Source organism: Aureobasidium pullulans (genome assembly GCF_000721785.1).
Source record: "Aureobasidium pullulans EXF-150 unplaced genomic scaffold scaffold_3, whole genome shotgun sequence".
Taxonomy (NCBI): Eukaryota; Fungi; Ascomycota; class Dothideomycetes; order Dothideales; family Saccotheciaceae; genus Aureobasidium; species Aureobasidium pullulans.
The window spans coordinates 119,800-140,718 of NW_021941023.1; the positions used below are offsets into that span (position 1 = coordinate 119,800).

General features: G+C 50.5%; 8 protein-coding genes across 8 annotated transcripts; 4 read left to right on the forward strand and 4 right to left on the reverse strand.

Annotated features, from left to right (window-relative positions):
* Positions 1 to 70: 70 nt before the first annotated feature.
* M438DRAFT_371840 (uncharacterized protein) lies at positions 71 to 2,380 on the reverse strand (the record flags this gene model as incomplete). The annotated part of the gene is made up of 1 exon (XM_029908297.1): positions 71 to 2,380. The coding sequence occupies one exon, from the start codon at positions 2,378 to 2,380 to the stop codon at positions 71 to 73; it is 2,310 nt and encodes a 769-aa protein (XP_029763593.1).
* A 308-nt stretch (positions 2,381 to 2,688) lies between these two features.
* M438DRAFT_311975 (uncharacterized protein) lies at positions 2,689 to 8,361 on the forward strand. Its single transcript, XM_029902501.1, has 2 exons — positions 2,689 to 2,767; positions 2,817 to 8,361. Exons 1-2 carry the CDS (start codon positions 2,697 to 2,699, stop codon positions 8,128 to 8,130), a joined length of 5,385 nt encoding a protein of 1,794 aa, XP_029763594.1. The 5' UTR covers positions 2,689 to 2,696; the 3' UTR covers positions 8,131 to 8,361.
* A 733-nt stretch (positions 8,362 to 9,094) lies between these two features.
* On the forward strand, positions 9,095 to 10,635 carry M438DRAFT_394562 (catalase-domain-containing protein; the record flags this gene model as incomplete). Its single annotated transcript, XM_029909168.1, has 2 exons — positions 9,095 to 9,643; positions 9,696 to 10,635. The coding sequence occupies 2 exons, from the start codon at positions 9,095 to 9,097 to the stop codon at positions 10,599 to 10,601; spliced, it is 1,455 nt and encodes a 484-aa protein (XP_029763595.1). The 3' UTR covers positions 10,602 to 10,635.
* A 619-nt stretch (positions 10,636 to 11,254) lies between these two features.
* Positions 11,255 to 12,903, reverse strand: M438DRAFT_402832 (outer membrane autotransporter; the record flags this gene model as incomplete). The annotated part of the gene is made up of 3 exons (XM_029909619.1): positions 11,255 to 11,361; positions 11,420 to 12,568; positions 12,624 to 12,903. 3 exons carry the CDS (start codon positions 12,901 to 12,903, stop codon positions 11,255 to 11,257), a joined length of 1,536 nt encoding a protein of 511 aa, XP_029763596.1.
* Positions 12,904 to 13,684: 781 nt separating this feature from the next.
* M438DRAFT_266861 (chromate ion transporter-like protein) lies at positions 13,685 to 15,351 on the reverse strand (the record flags this gene model as incomplete). The annotated part of the gene is made up of 3 exons (XM_029900140.1): positions 13,685 to 14,770; positions 14,821 to 15,081; positions 15,133 to 15,351. 3 exons carry the CDS (start codon positions 15,349 to 15,351, stop codon positions 13,685 to 13,687), a joined length of 1,566 nt encoding a protein of 521 aa, XP_029763597.1.
* Positions 15,352 to 15,950: 599 nt separating this feature from the next.
* Positions 15,951 to 17,610, forward strand: M438DRAFT_311988 (methionine synthase; the record flags this gene model as incomplete). The annotated part of the gene is made up of 2 exons (XM_029902502.1): positions 15,951 to 16,584; positions 16,646 to 17,610. 2 exons carry the CDS (start codon positions 15,951 to 15,953, stop codon positions 17,212 to 17,214), a joined length of 1,203 nt encoding a protein of 400 aa, XP_029763598.1. The 3' UTR covers positions 17,215 to 17,610.
* M438DRAFT_371845 (uncharacterized protein) lies at positions 17,317 to 18,006 on the reverse strand (the record flags this gene model as incomplete). The annotated part of the gene is made up of 1 exon (XM_029908298.1): positions 17,317 to 18,006. One exon carries the CDS (start codon positions 18,004 to 18,006, stop codon positions 17,317 to 17,319), a length of 690 nt encoding a protein of 229 aa, XP_029763599.1.
* A 906-nt stretch (positions 18,007 to 18,912) lies between these two features.
* M438DRAFT_311991 (NADH-ubiquinone oxidoreductase 51 kDa subunit) lies at positions 18,913 to 20,909 on the forward strand. Its single transcript, XM_029902503.1, has 2 exons — positions 18,913 to 19,252; positions 19,310 to 20,909. The coding sequence occupies exons 1-2, from the start codon at positions 18,986 to 18,988 to the stop codon at positions 20,537 to 20,539; spliced, it is 1,497 nt and encodes a 498-aa protein (XP_029763600.1). The 5' UTR covers positions 18,913 to 18,985; the 3' UTR covers positions 20,540 to 20,909.
* The last annotated feature ends 10 nt before the right edge of the window (positions 20,910 to 20,919 follow it).

Consider the following 20,919-nt stretch of genomic DNA (forward strand, 5'->3'; position numbering starts at 1 on the left):
TGTTTTAATAGGTAAATGGATGAAGTAGTAAGAAGTTGTAATTTGTCTATTTTGTTGTTTCGTTGTGCGATCAAGGACCAGCCTTGACAGCGGCGACGAACTCGCGAATCTTAGAGACACTCTGCTCGCCGTTCTCCTCGACACCACTGCTAACGTCCAGAATAGCAACCTGGCTGATTTGTGAGGCAAGGCCGCTGAACACTTGCTTAACATTGCTGGGGTTGAGGCCGCCGGCAAGCATGATCCGTAGGCCACTGTCCTTTTGTAATAGTTGTTGCACCTTGGTCAAATCTACCTGCTCACCAGAGCCACCAGCACCTGAATCGACAAGAGGCAGGGTGTGGTATCCACGAGTAGCAAGACCTGCATCACCAGGGTGGAAGGCACGGATGACAGGGACAGGAATCAATGATGCCCACTCGATAGGCTCGGACCCATGTAGTTGCACAATGTCAAGATCCAAAAGCTTTTGTTGTTCGAGGATGTATGAGAGGGGCTGGTTTTGGAAGACACCGACAAGCAATGCATGTCGCGGGTGCTTCAAGTTGTATGTTGATGTGTGGTCGAAGTAGTTTGACGCCGAGACAGGCAATGATTCGTCGGTGACAGCCAAGTTTGATGCGACACGAGGTAGCTCGTGGACGACTGTTGAGATTGCAAGAGCAGTCTCGTTGGATACGCAGCGTTTGCGACCCTTGACCAGAATGATACCAATGAAGTCTGCACCGGCCTCGACTGCAGCTTTTGCCGCCTCGGGAGTGCGAGTACCGCAGATCTTGACCAAAGGTGCCTTCTGAGACTTGCTGCTAGGAGACTTGATACTGCCGCCAAGTAGTTCAGAGATAAACTGAGCGGTATCCTTTGCGCGCATCAAAGCCTCACCAACAAGGACAGCACCTACACCGTTCTTTTGGTAAGGAACGACATCTTCAGATCCAGCGATACCGCTGAGAGCGCAGACGACGGTCTCCTTGGGAACAAGCGACATGAGGCGGCTGGTGGTTTCCAAGTCGACTTCGAAGTTTGTAAGGTTGCGGTTGTTGACACCAATGACCTTTGAGCCCATATCAACAGCAATCTTCATCTCCTCTTCGTTGTTGACCTCAACCAGAGGCTCCATGCCAAGAGATTGCGAGTACTTGTATAGTCTGTGAAGAGTCTCGATATCCAGCATCTTGACGATGAGCAGAACAGTATCGGCTCCTGCCAGTCTGGCTTCCAAGATCTGGTACTCGTCGAACACAAACTCTTTGCGTAGAACGGCGGGACGGTTGGGCATACCAGCCAGAGCTTGACGAACAGCCTTGAGATCATCGATGCTGCCCTTGAACCAATCAGGCTCTGTCAAGACGGAGATAGTGCTGGCACCGGCGAGAGCGTAAATGCGAGCTTGAGCAGGAGCGCATGTCGAGATTGAAATTATGCCCTTGGAAGGAGAAGCACGTTTGATCTCAGCCATGAGTGACAGCTGGTACGGAGATTGCTTCAGGCGATCGGCGAAGGAGATGAGTGGCGGTGAAAGGTCCAGGTCGTGGGCGGCTTGGAGGTCGATGGGTCTCTGCGAAGGGATTTCCTTCTGTGCGGCAACCAATTCCTTGCGACGAGCGAAGATCTTCTCGAGAATGTTGGTCTGCTTGTCCTTGGTTTGACCGTTGGTCTTTGCGGGCTGTGCTTTTGACTTGGTCTCCTTTTGCAGACGCTCATTCTCGGCCCAGGTACCACCCTGCATGTACAGGAAGTTCTTGATTTGTAGTCTTCCCTCCTCAGTCAAGATACTCTCGGGGTGATATTGCACACCCTCAACAACGTATTCCTTGTGGCGCACACCCATGATCACACCCTTTCCACCATCAGGACCAACATCGATCCAAGAAGAGACCTCGAGACATTCGGGAAGGGTCGGATGAGTACCAGCGAGCGAGTGGTAGCGGGTGACGGGAATGTCCTGAGGGATGTTGGCATAGACACCCTTGGCGTCGTGTCGCAAAGGCGAGGTCTTGCCGTGCAGAATCTCGCCAGTCTTCTCAACAGTACCACCAAAGACGGAGTAAATGCATTGTTCTCCCATGCAGACACCGAAGATGGGGATCTTGCCAGCGTAGTGGCGGATGGCATCCTTGCTGATGCCTGAGTCTGTTTCGGGATGGCCGGGACCGGGGCTGACGACCAACTGAGTGGGGTTTTTGGCGATCAATTCGTCGAGAGTGATTTCATCGTTGCGGTAGACAGTGACGGTTGCGCCCTCGAGGACAAGGTATTGGTAGACGTTCCAGGTAAATGAATCGTAGTTGTCGATGAGAATCAGATTGGAGGCAGTGGAAATCGGGGCGGCGGGTTCGGCGTTGAAGGGCGAGTTGTCGACCAGGCCTGGATTGGACATGTTGGGCTTGCTGTTTCCTCTGGTCTCGTTTGGCAATTGGACAGGAAAGATGGAAGGCGCTGGTCGCCAAAGAAAAGCATCAATAAGATGCGGATGAGTCAAGCGCTGATTGGCCCACCCCGCCTTTTGGAGCTCTTTGGCACCTGCTTCTTGAAAGTCGCGTTTCGTTGTCTTGGCGTGTGTCTCTTGCATTTGCAGCTACCATCTCAAGAGCATCCATCTAGACCATTATTTCGTCTTCTCAGCTTTCGCGCGATTTGCCATTTCGACCTGACTGGGACGGCGCGCATGCTCATACACTAGAACTACCTGCACAATGGTGCCCTCTCCGCCGGCTGTCTACTTCCCAGCTCTCGATAAATGTCTAGCCCGCGAGCTTCCTCTTCTGTATGCGCCTACCAACACTTTCGACTATCGCATATGCTAACAACAACAGATCGTGGGAGTCTGCCTACCGAGCCGTCATCGCCCTTGATTCTACCTCCTCCTCTCCCGCGTTAGACGCCTTCTTCCAAGACGAGACTGTCCTTTCCATCCTCAGCGCTCCTCTTTCGCCATTTGCTTCTCCCTCATCTCAGTCAAAGACCGACTTCGAAACCAGAACTGCCGCCATCAACCTTGTTCCCACAGAAGGAGCCCAATATGATATCAATCAGATCAAGGAGGATGCTTTGTGGTTGTCAAAGGAAACTGCTATTCAAGAGACGGACGCTTTGAGGATTGTTTTGCTCGAATGGCAGCAACGTTCTGCCTCGCGCATGCTGGCTGAGTGGTCCCAGGACGAGCGGCTCGGTATCCAGAACGCGGCTGCCAACGCTCACTTCCGCCAGTCCATAAACCCTGTTGCTGAGCCAGACACTAAGTCAACATTCGATACACAAGAACAGAGACGTCCGAGGTTATTGAACTCTCTCTACGCAGAGAAGTCAAGCATTCTGGCATTGTCTGCGCTCCTGGTCGGTCTCGCGCTACCTCAAGACCTGCAGTCGGTCGCATTCACGAGGAAACCCTCTCTTCAGCAAGCCGCTCTTGTCGTGTTGCGAGCTCAGAAGTCCCCCAGTCCTTCGTTCTTCCTGCAATGTCTCGATAGTCTTCGATCAAAAGTGGATTCTCTCAACTCCGAGAACTGGTCAGGCTTACTATCTACCGACGAAAATCTTGGTCACGTCTACGTCAAGTCTATATTCACTCAGCTTGTTCTGACTTTGCGCCTGGCTTACATCCACATCTTTGCCCAAGACGCTATTCCTGACTCTGATCTGGTTGTTCATTGGTTTTCCCTGATGGACGAGGCTTATTTTTTCTGTGTGTTACCCGAATCTCCCGAAACGTCGGATCTGGTTATTGTCATTCGATGCCTGTCGTCTTTGATCTCGCTGGAAGTACTCAAAATTGACGCGACAGTGGAACACATGCTTCCTCTATCGACCCCAGGAAACTATCCTCAACTACCTGGAAGTTGCTACATAGATGACGAGTCATGCGTCCGTCTGGTCACTTCAACACTGCTCGGTGCGGCACAATCGCAACTGGGCATCAGGCATGCTGGTCCCGCCATCCTTGCGTGGAGCATTATTGCTCAAAACTTGCGTCAAGCTGTCATCAACAGCAGAGCCGAAGCTTCGTCACAGATCGAAGATGGCACAAGCAGCGAGATCAAGACCAAAAGCGAGATCTCTCTCGATGCCATCCTGGACATTCAATCGGGGGACGGGGAGGACGTGATCGCTTTCATGGCTAAAGTAGCAGCTATTGATCTCCAGACATTTGAGATGACTACAGCCTTATCCGAGTGCCTATTGCTGACATTTGGCGCTGATCTCGATCTTCACGTTGCCGTTTGTGGAAAGATGTCTTTGTTCAGCCTTCTCGGAGCTGGATATTCTCTCTTCCAATATGGTCCGGATCTCGTCCAAGCAGTCCTTTCAGTTCTCTCTTACGACACAGTACCTCCTAATCTCTCACGAATGCGAGCTCGCAAACCAATCCAGCCAGTAAAGGACTTTTTGGCCGACAAAAGCGGGATGCGCGTCAAGTTCTTCGAGCAAGTCAAGCAGCGTTATGCATATGAACTGCGCCCTCTTCTCACATGTCTACTTTCGATTAGTCAGAGTCGAGCTTCGAAGGACGGCCAGGAATCAGAAATTATTGCCATTCTGGAAAGCATGCCTACTTTGACGCAAGTTCTGCCCAGAACTTTCGAAAGAAGCTACGAAAACTACCGGGAAGATGAGCTTCAGAACCATATTCAACTTTTTGATGAGATTCCTCTCTTCGTACCAAGAAATGGCAGAGCTCATCACATGCGTCTGACCTCGGGTAGAGATGCCGGCCAAGCAAAGAGCGATCTGACAATACCTCCCGGGACTGTTGGCATCTTGTTAAATCAGAACAGTCCATACGTTGTCTGCTGGAACTACCCTCACTCTGCGTTGGAATACTTCGGCAAACTTTTGAGCACTAGGCTGTCCAATGCCAGCTATGTTGAGTTGGCATCCGGACCTGTTGAGAAGGAGGCTGCTGCAGAGATCATCGCACTCGTCGACTCTCTCGTACATGCTGCAGTCAAAGCTGGCGAAATCGACGCTGCCAAGAATGTTCTTGGTCGCTTGAGTTATGGTCTCGAAAGAAATGATGATATCGTGAGAGTAGTTTTCCAGATCTTTGAGGAAGAACTACATGCTCAAGTTGAGCAGCCTGGATCGGAGGGATCGCTTTACCTCCTGGTTCACAGCGTCCGCCTCATGCAATCTCTGCTGTCGATCTACCCGGAAAGAATTTGGTCGTTGTTGACACGCAGCAGATTACTCTCCGTTGACGACAATGTTGGTGGCCTTGCAGCCATCGTTACCGCTACCGAACTCCCACTTGGACAGTACGATCTGCTTCGTGCTTGTGTAGGTCTCTTCGAGGGTCTGATTCAAGACGTCGCAAACAGAGCTGTGTCTCGTAAGGCTACTACGAAAGCAGTGACTCGCTTCGATGACCCGGCTGATGCACATGGTTCCACACCCGAAAAGCTCACCAGTGCTGTACTTGCAGCATTCCAACGTATCCTTCTTGATGTGTTGCAGAGTTCCCCAAGCTGGCGCTTCGTCTTCCCAGCAGAGAGATGCGAGATCAGCACACGCATTCTTAATGCAGCTACTGAGGTACTCAACTACGCATACAGCGTGGACGACAACGCCGCTGTCTCTGCTAAGCTGACTGGCGTATTTGCTCAAGCTTCGGAAGACCTTCTGAAGGTATACCTAGCTGAGAACCCTCACTCCCTGACATATCATCCCATCTTGAACATCCTCACCTCAGGCCTCGCTTCAGTCAACCTCGGACCTTTGGAGAACGAGGAGCCAATCAGACACCAGACATGTGCAGCCTTGTCATTCTGCTCGACTATTCTCAATGTTGGCCTACTTACCGATCGCAAAGCGAGCTACCTCACCAAGAATCTCCTTCAATCTATGCCTCTGCTTGCGCGTCTCTTCGCTGCCCAGCACTCCTACAAAGCACCTGTCGCGACCTTGTTCACATCAATTGTTCGCACTCTAAACCAGTCCGAGTCTGAGCCAGCTGCTCTTCTTGGTCACTTGAGTCCAGACGCTGCAAAGAGCTTTTTGACTGTCCTTGCAGAGCTTGACCAGCCATTGCAAGACATCAATGTGGAGACCACCATTTGGGAGATGTTCTCTGCTGTTGTAAATAACAAGCAGCAATGGCTTTCAATCTGCCTACTCACAGGTACCACACCTCGCGACAGGCTGAAGACCACTGAGAAGGCACAAGCTACCGGTAGCAAGGCACTGTTGAAGTACGCTCTGGATCAACTGGCTAACATCAAAACCATCTCCCCCAAACGGGCAATGGCCATTCTCAAGTTCGTCGCTCTTGCACAAGACCAATGGGCATGGGCAACACATGGCATCGGTAAGCACGCCGATTTCCTCAGAAGCGCAGCAGATTGGCTCGCTGAGGTCGTGCCAAACAACAAGCAATCCGATATGGAAGGCACTATTCGTTATGCCAACGAGATCCAGATGGCTGCATACGCTGCCAGTATTCTCGCTCGTTATCTTCACAATGCACGTCAGCTTGGGGACACGACCACTGCAAAGTCTGTCGCGACCAAGTTGCGATACCTCTGCGACCACGGAGTTGCAGTCGATGCATACAATCACTCGCTCCATAAAAACCTGGCCAAGAACTTCGTCATCAAGTTCCCGCAGTGTAAGCTAGAGAACTTCAAGCGCACCTCGCTTGAGCAAGCTGATTTTGGCCGAAACTACTACTATGATCGCAAGATTGCTCATCAAATGTTGGACTTCGAGCCATCTTGGAGTGGTCGTAACAGGCAAGGCTTTGTCGAAGAGGTTGCCAGAGCCAATGTGAACCTATCACTGGTGGAAGCCCAAGTCAATCTTCTCAAAAGCTGGAAAGCGTTAGCAATCATGCTCGGTACTTTTGCTGCAGACATCCCATCACTGCAAAAAGACCTTGCAAAGGTCGTGCAGAAGTCGCTCTCGGCAAACATGGAAGCTTCTATTCCGGCCGTGTTGTTCGATAACGTCGCACAGACTCGAGCCGATTTGGCGTTTGTCCTGTTGCAGAAGCTGACCTCTATCAAGTCGAAAGAGACCGGTGTTCGCGATCTGCTCGCGACTGCTTGGGATATTGTCCGCACCTCAAACCAAGACTTCGAAGTCGCGTCCACTCCTCGTGACGTCGAGTATTACCGCACACTGTTGCGTGTCCTCTTCCTCGCACTCCAACCACAAGTCTACAACCCTGTACAGAAGGAAAAGCGATCAGCTCCTGCCGTTCCTATCATCCCTCTTGAGATCTTGAACGCTGTCCACAAGAACTTCAGAGCACTCTGCAGCAATGTACACTCCAACTCTGAGTCCGTACAGCCAGCAGACTTTGTGCTCTTGACTGCTTTGCTTCAAAGTATCCTTCGCATACCAGGCATTGCAACTGCTCATTCATCCATTGCGACTGGCTGCGCTGACGCTGGCACCCTGCGCTATGCGACAAGTTTATACTCATGGTCCGATCGTCTCGTCACCGCTGACTCGGTCGACCCTGTCTATGGTGAACTTGCTATCTTGTTCCTACTCGAACTATCTTCTGTTACTTTCATCGCCGAGCAGATGGCCGTGGAAGGCGTGCTGTCTGGTCTTTCATCCGCAAACCTGTCTCACTACCTTCGCAACATGAACGGCAAAGGCCCTTTCGACGAGCCTGTCCGCGTCTTTGCTATCTGGTCCAAGGGCATACTTCCTCTGTGCTTGAACCTGCTCGAGGCAGTTGGTCCACCAATTGCATCTGAGATCGGAGCTTTCCTCAACAGCTTCCCCGCCCAACTTCGCCGTGCAGAAGCCGATCTCGAGAACAAGCAGCCGTCCTTGCGTCACCCATATGCTGGCTCCCTGACACTCAGCCTTGCCAGCGAAACACACTCCCTTTCTCTGATCTCCCTGATACTCGAGCGTCTTCGATCTGTGGGTGCGAGCTCTGGTGCTTCTGCTGCTGAGATCCCTAGTCTTGAGTTCGACCGCACAAATGCTAAAGAGACTGTGGAGGGGCTTTTGCGCAGTAAGCGCAACCTCCGCGAGCGTATCACACCTATCGGTGAGAGGGAAGCTGAGTTGGCGAGACAGAAGCCCGTCGTCGCTTCAAAGGATATTGAGAACAGACTCGAGGAAAGAATTGTTGATGAATTCGAGGCTGCACTCGTATGCCTGACTGGATAGATGATGGTCAGAAGAGTATGAAGGAAAACTAGGAATTTGATCGGTTGGTCCAAGGGAGGAGGATAGGCATTCAGCGAGGCGTTTTATGGGTGTATGAAAGAGTTTCTTCCACTGTTTTAACGATTGTAAAGAATTGCAACAAAGCATTCACGTTTCCAATCAATTGCGAGCATGGGAATGTTTATCAAGTCAACAATTCCATCCTGAATATCATGGCGATCTCAGTCCGAGACTTCTCCGCAACACGCGTTTTGTTTGTCAGCCATGTTCATGCTCGTCACCACTTTCACCTTTGGTTTCTTGAATTCTTCACATGTTTCGCCTCCCCCTGCTCATATCTTGAGAGGTTGGTATCATATCTCCGGAAGAACTGGCTTTCATGGAGCACGGAGAAATATCGCATATACGAGACAGATGGTCGTTGGCGTCATGGTGACGAACACCAGAGGGTTCTCAAACACTTTACGGAACAGACCCCGACAAAACGTGTCGGAGAACGTGTCCTACGCTCAGGACATGCCTTGACACTGACAGCAAACTGCCGAAATGGCATTGGTCAGCTTAATATAATTGATTGTATCTACGAGATATGATCGAAGTTCGTACACCAAAATGGTGTTTCCCCAGCAGACCCCAGTCTTTTCAACGTCACGATGTGCGGGTACGACAGTCGTCTGCGGTTGCTCTTGCCTGTTCGATGCAAAATGTGCTGACCGAACAATGACATACTCTGGAAATCAATGTGTGGGTCTGATGTTGATAAGTAGACCTTGCTGCTCGCCATCTAGGAGCACATACATTTGACTCTATCGTTCATCATTCAAGCTCTAAATTCCTAATCATAGTCATCATGGCACCTCCGGACTTCAATGCTTCAAGCAGACGTGCGAACCCGCCTGTTTACACTTTGCAAGAAGGTGAGCTCGTTTCTTTCTCGAAACACCCAAAGCATGGCTAAAAACCCATGGCAGGTGCACCGGTCTCCGATCCTTCTGCTTCGCTCCAAGTTCGCACCACATATGGCGGCGGTGGTTTAGGTATCCTCGCCGACACCCAACTCATCGAAACTCTTGCACACTTCCCTCGCGAACGTATTCCAGAGCGTGTCGTACATGCAAAGGCGGCCGGAGCATGGGGAGAGTTTGAGGTCACCGACGACCTGTCAGACATCACAGATGCCAAGTTCTTGACTGGAAAAGGAAAGAAGACTCCCCTTCTTGCCCGCATCTCCACCACTGCTGGAGAGAGAGGTGCTGCTGATACTGTCCGTGATATTCGTGGCTGGTCCATGAAGTTGTTCACCGAAGAAGGAAACCAAGATTTCGTCTTCAACAGTCTGCCAGTCTTCTTTATTCGGGATCCCATCAAATTCCCTAGCGTCAACAGATCTCACAAGAGACATCCTGTCACGAATATTCCTGACCCGGACATGTACTGGGATTACCATATCAACAACCAGGAGGGTATTCATGCATTGATGCATCTCTTCGGCCTCCGCGGCATTCCGGCTTCAGTGAGTGGAAATGCATGAGCCAAACAAGTACACTGCTAACAATTTGTTACAGCTCCGTAACATTAACGCGTTCGGTGTACACACATACAAGCTCGGAAAGCAAGACGGCACTTTCGTCTACGTCAAATGGCACATCAAGCCTGACGCTGGCATTCAGAACCTTCACGCAGACGAAGCACTACGTCTTGCAGGAGAGGCTCCCGACTACCACATCAAGGACATGTACGATGCTATCGAGCGTGGAGACTATCCTACTTACACTGTCAACCTTCAAATCATGAACCCCAAGGAAGCAGAAGATTCCGGCATCAATATTTTCGACAACACTTTCACATGGCCCCACCACAAGTATCCTTTGAGACCCATCGGAAAGATCACATTCAACAAGAACCCAACAAACTACTTCCAGGATATCGAGCAAGCTGCTTTCTCGCCTTCAACAATGGTGCCCGGTGTCGGTCCTTCCGCTGATCTCATGTTGCAAGCCCGCATGTTCAGCTACCCGGACGCCGCACGCTACCGTCTCGGCCCCAACTACCAACAAATCCCTTGCAACCGACCCATCAGCCAAGTCTACAGTCCGTACCAACGCGACGGTCCCGGACGCATGGATGGGAACTACGGCGCCGATCCCGACTACGTTCGCAGTAGTTACACCAAGCTCGCCCACGGCAGCCACGAACTCGCCACCCATGAACAATGGGTTGGTAAAGTGACCTCTGCGTCTACGGAAGTTACCGACAAGGACTTTGAGCAACCGAGGGAGTTGTGGAAGACTATGCTCAGTGAAGAGGGTGGACGCGAGAACTTCTTGAAGAATCTGTGTCCGCATCTCGGCGGAGCTTCTGAGCATGTTATTGAAGAGGCCATTAAGATGTTTGCCAGGGTTGATGAGGGATTAGGTAAGGATATTGCCCAAGGCATCAAGAATAAGAAGGACGGGAAGCCTGTCGTTTGAAATAGGCAGATGATGTTATGATATGATATGCAACACCTAATGAAGTCTTACGAACTGCGCGAGTTTTGTTGTGACTATAGCAAGCTTATTGCAACCCTCCACCCTCCCGAGTGCTGAACTTTATCACTCATGAGATCGCAGAAACGCACGATAAAATTTCAACTCAAGGCCACATCCGAAGAGAGGGCGAGAGACAGAGACAGCCTTGGAATATGGCTCTCGGTGAACTTAGTCATTTTACTCAAATCCATCGTGCACTTTTACAGGTTTTACAAACGTATGTCGTTGTCGAGACAAATTCACCACGCCTCCAACTCGAGACATACATATCTGTTGTAGAACCATGCATGCTCACATCTACGACAGCAGCGCGCCGCTCCTAAGGAAGATAAGGAATGGTAAGAGTATAGTATATGCTCTGAGAATACGCCATAGAGTCCAGTGCCCTAGTCAAGACCTTCGAATTTGGGGTGGCTCGATATTTGGTTTTCTCGACACCTCACTCACATTAGTAAGTTTTCGTGACAGAACCCAGCACTTTTCTGATTGTGGAGATGGTAGATGAACATGGAATCGACAGATTTCCCTCAATTCTATCTCTTCATCTTTCGCTACTCTTACTTATTCATTCAATCTGCAAAGATGGCAAATATCTAGGGTGAAACGCCCTTGGGCAATTGGACTTTAAACACCAAAGCCTGGTTGTCCAAGTTGAACCCGGAAGCATCTTTGTACTTGTACTTGCCAAAGTCCATATATCCTGCTCTATCGTTAGCATATCTCACCAATTGCTTCGAGGGTGTGGACGATGAACTTACCATCTTGTGTGATAAAGTCATTGTCACTAAGCGAGAAAACAAAATACTCGCCGTCACTTCCATTACCGTTGACAGGCACGGTAGCGATTGACTCCCACTTCTCATTCAACAGTCCTGCATCCTGCGCTCCTCCATTATGCACCCCAAATCTGTTGAGTTGAGCATTGACGTTAAAATCTAGGAAAGAGCAATAGGTAGCTGCTTGAATGCCTTTATCCAAGCTTCCCTTTGTAGAAGCAATAGCGCCGTCAAAAGCGTCATTGCTAGCAGTCTTGATATCCGTAGCGTTGGAAATGTCAAAAATGTCGATGTGGCGATATACACTTTCGGAAGAATCTTGACCGTGTCCGGCGCCTGAATCTCTGGCGAGGATGAAGAATTGTGTTGGAGTCAGAAAGTGGATTTCTGATTGTCCCGCTACACTGCCGTCGGAGTAGAGGGGGAGGGGAACTACGTACTCAGCCTCGTAGACTGCTGGGGAGGAAGCGATGGAATATTGAAGCAAGCGAGCGTATCGGCGGTTCTTCTTCTTGAGTCCGCCTTCTTGGTTTAGTGCTGACTGCATGAGAGCGTACAGTTTTTTGCCATCGGGTGATGCGGTGAGGCCTTCGAGCCCTTGGTTGTTTGCTCTTCCATCTGAGGGGTCTTCGGGTGTGATTGCGAAGTTGGGGTTGTAGACTGGAGCTGAATCGGCATTGAAGCTTTCGGTATTGTTACGTAGAGGAATTGTTGCGTTGGGTGGACGAATGGCATCGAGCATTTGTCCCGAAGGAGAGAACTTGTAGATGTAAGGACCGTATTCATCGGAGACCCAGAATGAGCCGTCCGAATTTAATATCAAGCCTTCGGAGTCAACGGATACTCTGTGGCCGCCTGTGCCGTTGTTGCCAAAGCCGTCACCTGTATATGTTGTAGAGGGTAATTGGGGGAAGCCAGGATATTGCAGATATGGGCCATCGGCGTCAGGATCTAGTCCAGTCACAGGAATACTCTTGGGGTCAGTGAAGAGAACCGTATCCAGATATCGGAGGTCCAGATTAGGTCCCGAGGGTGATTTCACAGTCGCACTGCTGTTCAAGGACAATGTAATCTCAAACTTGTGCACACGGTTCTGGAAGTTGAGCGTTCCTTGTGTGTTCCATCCTCTGTCTACATTACGTGTTAGTAAGCAGATATATCCAGAGCCGCTTTGTCACGCACTTACCAGGTAAAGCCCACAAGATTCCAGAATAAGATTGTCCCTTCTTCTTCCAAGTGTTCTTGTCGATGGCAATGGAGGAACCAATCCCTCCAAGAGTATCACCGAACTTGTCTCTGGCATTACCAGGCACGAATCCATAACCAGCCATTTCTTGGTAGACATAAGTCTGGCCACCACATGTTGTAGTGTTAACAGCGGAAGATTTGTGAGACTTTGAGGAAGGAGCAGCAGCGACGATACAACTCAGGGCTGCCAGAGCAGCAATACGAGATAACAACAACATAGTCGATGATTGAGTGTTGGATTGGATACCTACTCCGGATGCGTGGTTGTTCTTATATTCACGAGGCCAGTTACGACTTACATCTCCGAGGCGTCAACATCGCCCGCGGCCCCCATAATTCGTGGCGATATATCAGTCATCGTGCAGGAAAGACATGTTGAATGCAAGTCCATCTCGAACTGACTCTTGTTGCACGAGGGAAAGTTGACTGTCATGATTGGTTCAGAGTGAGCCGTGCGCCAAGAGTTCTGTTGATCCATGTTCTGTCGCTCCCGCCCAAGACGGAGCATCCTTTGTAGGTAGGGCTCGAGAAAAGGGGTTCTTGGGTTGTGCAAGTTCAAGACGATGTTATCGTTGGAAGGAGCGACGGAGAACAGAGTCCAAGCAACTCCATGTGACAGGTTGTGGGGCTGGAGCTCAGCATCATGATAGTTGGTGATGATCATGATCTTCAGCATGAGAGCACTTCGATGTACTGCCTCACTGTATGCTAACATTTATTACTCCGAGTCTCAATTTGCGGCGATGCGTATCGTGCCACCATGTAAATGCATAATGATATCAAGAACGAGCACGGCGTGCATAGAGAGCGACTGTCTGACGCCTTCTCCTTGGACCTAGCTCTACTTTAGAAAATCATCGTGCATTATCATAGCAGTGTTAATAACGAACTCAAGCACATGGGGAGGTCGAGCATAACAGTACCGGTTTGAGGTATCTTTGAAAAACGTCAACAAGGTCTTAAAGAATTACCGGACCGTCTAGCACGACCAAACTCTCCTTACAATCCCAGGATTCTCTTTCCAGCAACACCATACCATCCCAAGCCAAGCACGGCTCCTAGCAAGATTGCCATTGCAGGCGGCACTTTGAACCAAGCACTTCCGGAGTATGTTATAGCAGCCACAACGACCCACCAAGGATCATTGGCCAAGCTTTTCCCCCGTCCACTATCAGGAGTCAAGTATCCAATCTCCCATAAACGGTAAACAGCTGTAAAGACCAAGCCCACAGCTGTTGCATTGATTCCTCTCAACGCACTCGCAACTGCCGCTTTCGTCCTCACGACTTGCCATATCCCTGCTACACCGACAGAAAGTGTAAGTCCAGGGACGAAGATACCGAGGAAACCGAGCAGAGCGCCAGCAAATCCAGTGGTATCCGAGCTTTTGACTGCCAAAGCACCAAGGTAAACCGCGAAGTTGAAGTTTGGGCCTGGAAAGGCTTGGATGATAGCCAGACCGATGAGAAAGTCACGAGATGATACCCAGCCAGGTTCAACTGTGTATTCGCGAAGTAGAGGAATAACCACAGGACCACCGCCGAAGATTATGGTGCCGGCTAGGTACATGTTTGCGAAGAGATCGAGAATCTGAGGTGGGGTTTTTAGGACACCACGGGCTGTGAGGATGGCGGCGAAAGATGCGAAGAAGAGGATGATTATTGCTATGCCGGTCCAGACCGAGGATGAGTAGCTGTGGTCCTGGGTCGAAGGCGCTTCTGATGCGACACGCTCGGCAGCTTCAGTGTTAGTAGTTTCGTGCTTGTTTGGTCGACTTTGAGCGGGAATGGATGTAGCCATTCGTTGAGAAGACGTGGCTGGGCGAGATAGATCTTCCAAAGGAATACTTGACGCGTTTTCTGGACTCTCTTCGGCAGCACGCTGTTCATTGGTCCGCTTTTGTTGTCGTTTGGCTTGAATTTTACCGATTGCTCGACTGAGCCAGATGTCCCAGACAACTGCTACCACGCCTCCGATACCTATCATAACAGGGAAGTACCACAGAGCGGTATAGCAAAGCCCGGCACAAGCACCGAAGATGACCAAAATTCGCGAAAGCGGGTCGGTGATGGCTTTGGTAGCAAGCTGCCGAGATATTAGTTCATGAGTCTGAAGTCCGGGTAGTAGATGCTCACCTGCACAGCTGCCAGAGCAATGATACCGACAGTTGAGGCATTGAGTCCCGACAACAAACCATAGATCGGGCCAGGCAAAACTTCACTTATCTTACCGACACCTATGGAGAGCAAGAACATCCCGAGAGCTCCAGGTAAACTCCAAAGAAAGAAGCCAAAGGTCGCACATACAAGACCAGCATGGTACATGACAAGATTGAACAGCATTTTCGTGCTCGCCGGGCCAGGTAATGCTTGCGAAACAGCAAAAAGCTCATGATACTGGAACACGTATCAGCTGTAGATCTCAGGATGTTACGAACCAATACGTACAGTCTGATCATTGACCCACGGAGCGTATCCTTTACTATCCACAAATCGCTGATGCAGAATTTGGAAATGCACTGGCGGACCACCAAAGGCAGTGAAGCCTAAATCCCACGTCCTGAGGAAAACGTCTGCAAGACGAAAGAGGATATGGTGGTCATTGGGTTTGCAAGCATTGGCTTCATCCCGTTGATATTCGTATACGGTGCGAAAGCTGAAAGGCATATAGTCAGGTCTCAAGCGCCGCAACGCGTTCTTGATGGTGGAGTGCATGGCGTTGTCGAGTTGTCGTTGAACTTGACCTCATGTAAGAAGAGGGAAGATTGAAACATGATCGATTATCTTTGAGAGGACGATGCCTGTGCTTGGCTTGTAGAAAAGCTTCTTGGCTTGGGAGTTGAGTTAAGAAAGGGGGCGTTGTTTCGGCCAATCATCAGAGGTGGGAATGATGGAATGCTTATAGAGCACAAACGGTCTCTTATACAACGCGATCCAGGTACTAAATCTGGATGACTTTCGTGTGTCGAAGATCTGTGAACCAGTAAAGCCCAACACATCGACTAGGGATGAGCGAAGTCTGCTGTAGCATATGCTTTTTATAAGAATATCACGTTTGACTTTGTAGCTAGGGATTACGTGGAGGTGCTGGTTAGAGATGCAAGTCGGATAAGATGATCGACACGTTTGATATCAACTCCGCAGTGGGGCATCTCAGACCCCGCATCCCAGACAACAACCTTGAGCAGCCTCCCCAGCTCTCTCCACGAGTTGAACCACATTCTCCCACGTTCCAATTGACTTTCCAGAGACTTCCTCTTACAATCATGTCGGCACCAAGAAACCCTCCCTTTAGAGCCGAGCATCTAGGCTCCCTCAAACGTCCAGACAACCTTCTCGCCGCCCGCCGTGACGTACACGAGCATAAAGCAGCTTCAGACTCTCTCCCAAGCATTGAAGACCAAGCCATCAAGAATATTGTCAAAATCCAACAAGATTGCGGCTTCCACGCCATCAGCGATGGAGAGTATCGTCGCCACATGTTCTGGGGCACTTTCTTCCCTTCTTTGAAAGGCTTCACCGAAATCCAAGGACCCGATGCCAATATCTTCCGTCCTTATGTTCCTGATATTGCTGCCTTCCTCGAAGAAGACCATGTACCCGGAGAGACTGTGATTTGTACCGGAAAGATCGAACATACTGGGAAGAGCAGTTATATCGAGCAATTCGAGTATTTGAAGAGTATTGTTCCTAAGGAGCAGTGGGGTAACATCAAGCTCACTCTCGCCGCACCCAATTGGTATCATTTGAGATACAAGACTGGCAAAGCTTACCCAAAGGAGGTATACGCCAACGATCAGGAATATTTCCACGATATCGCCAAGGCATACCAGACAGAGCTTCAAATCCTCTATGATGCAGGATTGAGAAACGCTCAAGTCGATGACCCTAACCTTGCTTGTACGCGTCCAGTTTACAACTACTCTTCTTCGTCATCACAACCACTAACATGCACCCTTAGATTTCTGCTCCGAAGCCATGCTCGACGGCTGGAAAGCCGACAAAACAAACACCCAAACCGCAGACGAGCTTTTCGACACCTACATCTCCTTCTACAACTCCTGCTTCCAGCGTCCTTCAGACATGCACCTCGGAATCCACCTCTGCCGCGGAAACTTTGTAAATTCGCGTCATTTCAGCGAGGGAGGTTACGATCGGATCGCCACGAAGCTGTTCCAAAACCTCAATGTCAGCACCTATTATCTCGAATACGATACCCCTCGCGCTGGAGGCTTTGAACCGCTGAAGAATTTGCCGAGAGATAAGTTTGTGGTGTTGGGTGTGGTGACTAGCAAGTTCCCTGAGTTGGAGGATAAGAAGGAGATGGTTGATCGCGTGTACAAGGCTGCGCAGTATGTGGCCCAGGGATCGGGTGAAAGCAAAGAGCAGGCTTTGCAGAGGATTGGGGTTAGTCCTCAGTGTGGATTTGCTAGTCACAGCGAGGGTAATTTGTTGACTTATGATGATATGGTTGAGAAATTGAAGTTGGTTAGGGCGATCGCTGATGAGGTTTGGCCGGGTGAGATTTGATCTTGGTTCATCCTTAGGGAACAACACAATGCTTGGATGAAATACTTGGAGAATCTTTAACGAGAAGCTTGTTACTACATGAAGAATGAGATGTTTGTTCCTCTAGAAACCCATGACAGCCACCAGCAGAGATCCGGACAGGAGCAAGACTGAAACGCCTCCAAAGTTACTAGCATCACCAGTATCGCCACCAGAGCCAGTCGTAGAGTCACAGCTACCTGTGTAGTTACCGTTCATGGCCTGAGTTGTGTTCGAGGGGTTACATGTCAAAGCAGCTGCAGCCTCAGGATCCGTGAAGACAGGACCAATGTCACCGGCCAGACCTCCAGCAATCGAGTATGGCGTGCAAGCCTCAACAACCATATCCTCCAAGTCGCCCCCATCACAACCTGAGAGTCTACCGGTTGCGCACCTGAGATAGGGCGTGAAGTTCACGTGAACGGATGTGCCATTGCGGACATTATAGCCACTTTTGTATTCAGTGCCGACTTGCTGAGTGGTGGTTTTGTTCCAAGGGATGTCGACAGTCGAGGCGATGGTGTCGAAAAGGGAATCCGCTGAGTCGGTGGTGATGTTGAGGGTGCGACCAACGGTTATGTAGCCACCGATTGGGATCGTGCAGTTTTGGGTAGAAGGGCAATTGATGCCCTGGCTGATAACATAACTGCGATCGCTTGTTTTGGTATAGGTATCGTCTATGTTGTCGGTGGTGATGGTGAAGTTTGAGCAGGATGCTGCTAGTGCTTGACGAGAGGTCAGCAAGACGGCTGAGAGAATGGAAACAGAAAGCATCTTGGTAGTTGTAGTGGATAGCTGTATTGGTAGGATGTGAGTTGACTCGCGATAAAACAAGTGCCACGGGAAAGGGACGCTTTATATCTAGGCAGATCGGCAAAGAGATGTCTTGGTCGCTGTAACATGACGCCGTACTGACAGGAAACCAGGCTTCACATCTCCGATCGCGTGGTTCAAATGTGGATATTCGAATTCCTGGTAGTCATGCAGATGTTGGAACTGTTACAGCCAAGACTGTAGCTAAATCCTTCAAATCCAGGCTTGGTAGTTGTATAAGGCGATCGTCCTGTAGCGCGAAGAGGGGTTAGATCCTCACCAATCCGGAGATCAAAGCGACTACAGAACCTACGTGGAGGTTTATATTTTAACGAAGGGGTTAGAAGCATCGATTGCTGTGCCTCATCCTTCGCAAAGCATCGTCATAATGTTTTCGTGGAGCCCGTGGCCTCCCAGTGTTGAATAATGTCACTTGCCCACTCGTAGCTATAAGGATGCACAAGTATTTTCAGAGAGAGCCTCGAGTCCAGCGAGATATCTTGACTACTCTATCCAGGTGCATCAGGTTCTTACTTGACAGCATTGTGCATCAATCTGGATGCATCACTATATGTCGTTGAAGGTGGAGAGCTGAATTAGGTAAGTGCTTGTAGCAAAGCGTACTTTTCGGGGACTGTGTGAGCTGCAGAGTGTTTTGTGAGTATCGAAACTTGATTCCTATCAAGTCGACGGCGAACAAGAGAAGAGTGGCTCGAAATGTTGGTGAAAGAAGCAATCGTGGAAATGGAAGGTGTGATTGGATGGAGTCAGCCGGGTCATGTTCTGCGTTCTGATTGGCTGCGATCTCGAGCGACGCTCAAGAGTCTTGGACATCATCGGTGCCACCAGCACGCTCGACCTTCACCTACGCCTCTCTACAATCCCCGTCTTGTCTTCGCGGTTGGCAGCTGTGAATTCAATCTTCTCTACACACAGCAACATGTCGCGCGCAACATCAGCAATCACATCGGCGGCATCGCACCGTGTCGTGCCGTCGGCCAACGCCACCACCTCGAGACTTACCACCTCCGCCCGTGGTCTCGCTACCGTCCAGGACGCCCCTCCAGTCCAGCACAAGCGTGGTCTCCAGGACCAGGACCGCATTTTCCAGAACCTTTACGGCCACCATGGAGCCGACCTCAAGAGCGCAATGAAGTACGGTGACTGGCACAAGACCAAGGAGATTATCAACAAGGGTCACGATTGGGTATGCATTGCCACGCATCGCTAGTCAATTGCGACCATACTGACACATCCGGTACAGATCATCTCGGAAATCAAGGCCTCTGGTCTCCGTGGCCGTGGTGGAGCTGGTTTCCCCTCGGGCATGAAGTGGTCGTTCATGAACTTCAAGGACTGGGACAAGGACACCAAGCCCCGCTACCTGGTCGTCAACGCTGATGAGGGTGAGCCCGGAACCTGCAAGGACCGTGAGATTATGCGCAAGGACCCCCACAAGCTGCTCGAGGGATGTTTGGTCGCCGGTCGCGCCATGAACTGCACCGCCGCCTACATCTACATCCGTGGCGAGTTCTACCACGAGGCCACCGTCCTTCAGCGCGCCATCCAGGAAGCCTACCAAGCTGGTCTCATCGGAAAGAACGCCTGTGGTACTGGATACGACTTCGACATCTACATCCACCGTGGTATGGGAGCCTACGTCTGTGGTGAGGAGACTTCCCTCATCGAGTCGCTCGAGGGCAAGCCCGGAAAGCCTCGCCTGAAGCCCCCATTCCCTGCCGCCGTCGGTCTTTTCGGTTGCCCTTCGACCGTCGCCAACGTCGAGACCATTGCCGTCGCCCCTACCATTATTCGTCGTGGTGGCAGCTGGTTCAACTCCTTCGGTCGCGAGCGTAACGCTGGTACCAAGCTTTTCTGTATCTCTGGTCACGTCAACAACCCCTGCACAGTCGAGGAGGAGATGTCTATCCCTCTCCGCGAGCTGATTGACAAGCACTGCGGTGGTGTCATTGGTGGCTGGGACAACCTCAAGGCTGTCATCCCTGGTGGTTCCTCCACCCCTATCCTTCCCAAGAAGGTTTGCGACGACCAACTCATGGACTTCGACGCTCTCAAGGACTCTCAGTCTGGTCTCGGTACCGCTGCCGTTATTGTCATGGACCAGAGCACCGACGTCGTCCGCGCCATCGCCCGTCTCTCCAAGTTCTACCACCACGAGTCTTGCGGACAGTGCACTCCCTGCCGTGAGGGTTCCAAGTGGACCGAGCAGATCATGCACCGCTTCGAGAAGGGTCAAGCCCGCGCTCGCGAGATTGACATGATGCAAGAGCTCACCAAGCAGGTCGAGGGCCACACCATTTGCGCTCTTGGTGAGGCCTTCGCCTGGCCCATCCAAGGTCTGATCCGTCACTTCCGCCCCGAGCTCGAGGCCCGCATTGCAGACCACTCCAAGACCCAGGGTGGTGAGGCACTTGCCGGTGGCTGGCACCACAACTCTCACAAGGATGGTCTGCTCGTCTCTCCCGGCCAGTAGATTCTTTCTCTCTCATCCTTGCGAAACGACTTGTGTAAATATTCAGTTGCGCCTCCCTGACCGCCTTTTTTCCTTTTTGTTGATTACGTGAGTACCAATGTGTATCAATGGCGTTTTTTCTCTTGTTTAGCTTTAGTTCACACCATTTTTTTCTTTTGGGATGATAAAATGCAGATAAATTTTTCCCAATTTCCCCTTTGTGTCTTGGAAGTGAAGTGTCGTACTTGATAGTAGAGTGCAGATTACTTCCAAAGTAGTATTCTGGTTTTTTTGGGCACATGAGGCAGGATGGTCAAGATCTATTCGTGAGTCGTTGAAGCTTAGGCATCTCATACACGCAAGCTTCAACGCCGGTGAGACTGTTGAAGAGTAACGATGGG

Coding starts and splice junctions, on each gene's coding strand:
- M438DRAFT_311975 (XM_029902501.1), top strand. CDS start 2,697: ATGGTGCCCTCTCCGCCGGCTGTCTACTTCCCAGCTCTCGATAAATGT. Junction 2,768..2,816: donor GCCCGCGAGCTTCCTCTTCT/GTATGCGCCTAC, acceptor TAACAACAACAG/ATCGTGGGAGTCTGCCTACC.
- M438DRAFT_311991 (XM_029902503.1), top strand. CDS start 18,986: ATGTCGCGCGCAACATCAGCAATCACATCGGCGGCATCGCACCGTGTC. Junction 19,253..19,309: donor TCAACAAGGGTCACGATTGG/GTATGCATTGCC, acceptor CATCCGGTACAG/ATCATCTCGGAAATCAAGGC.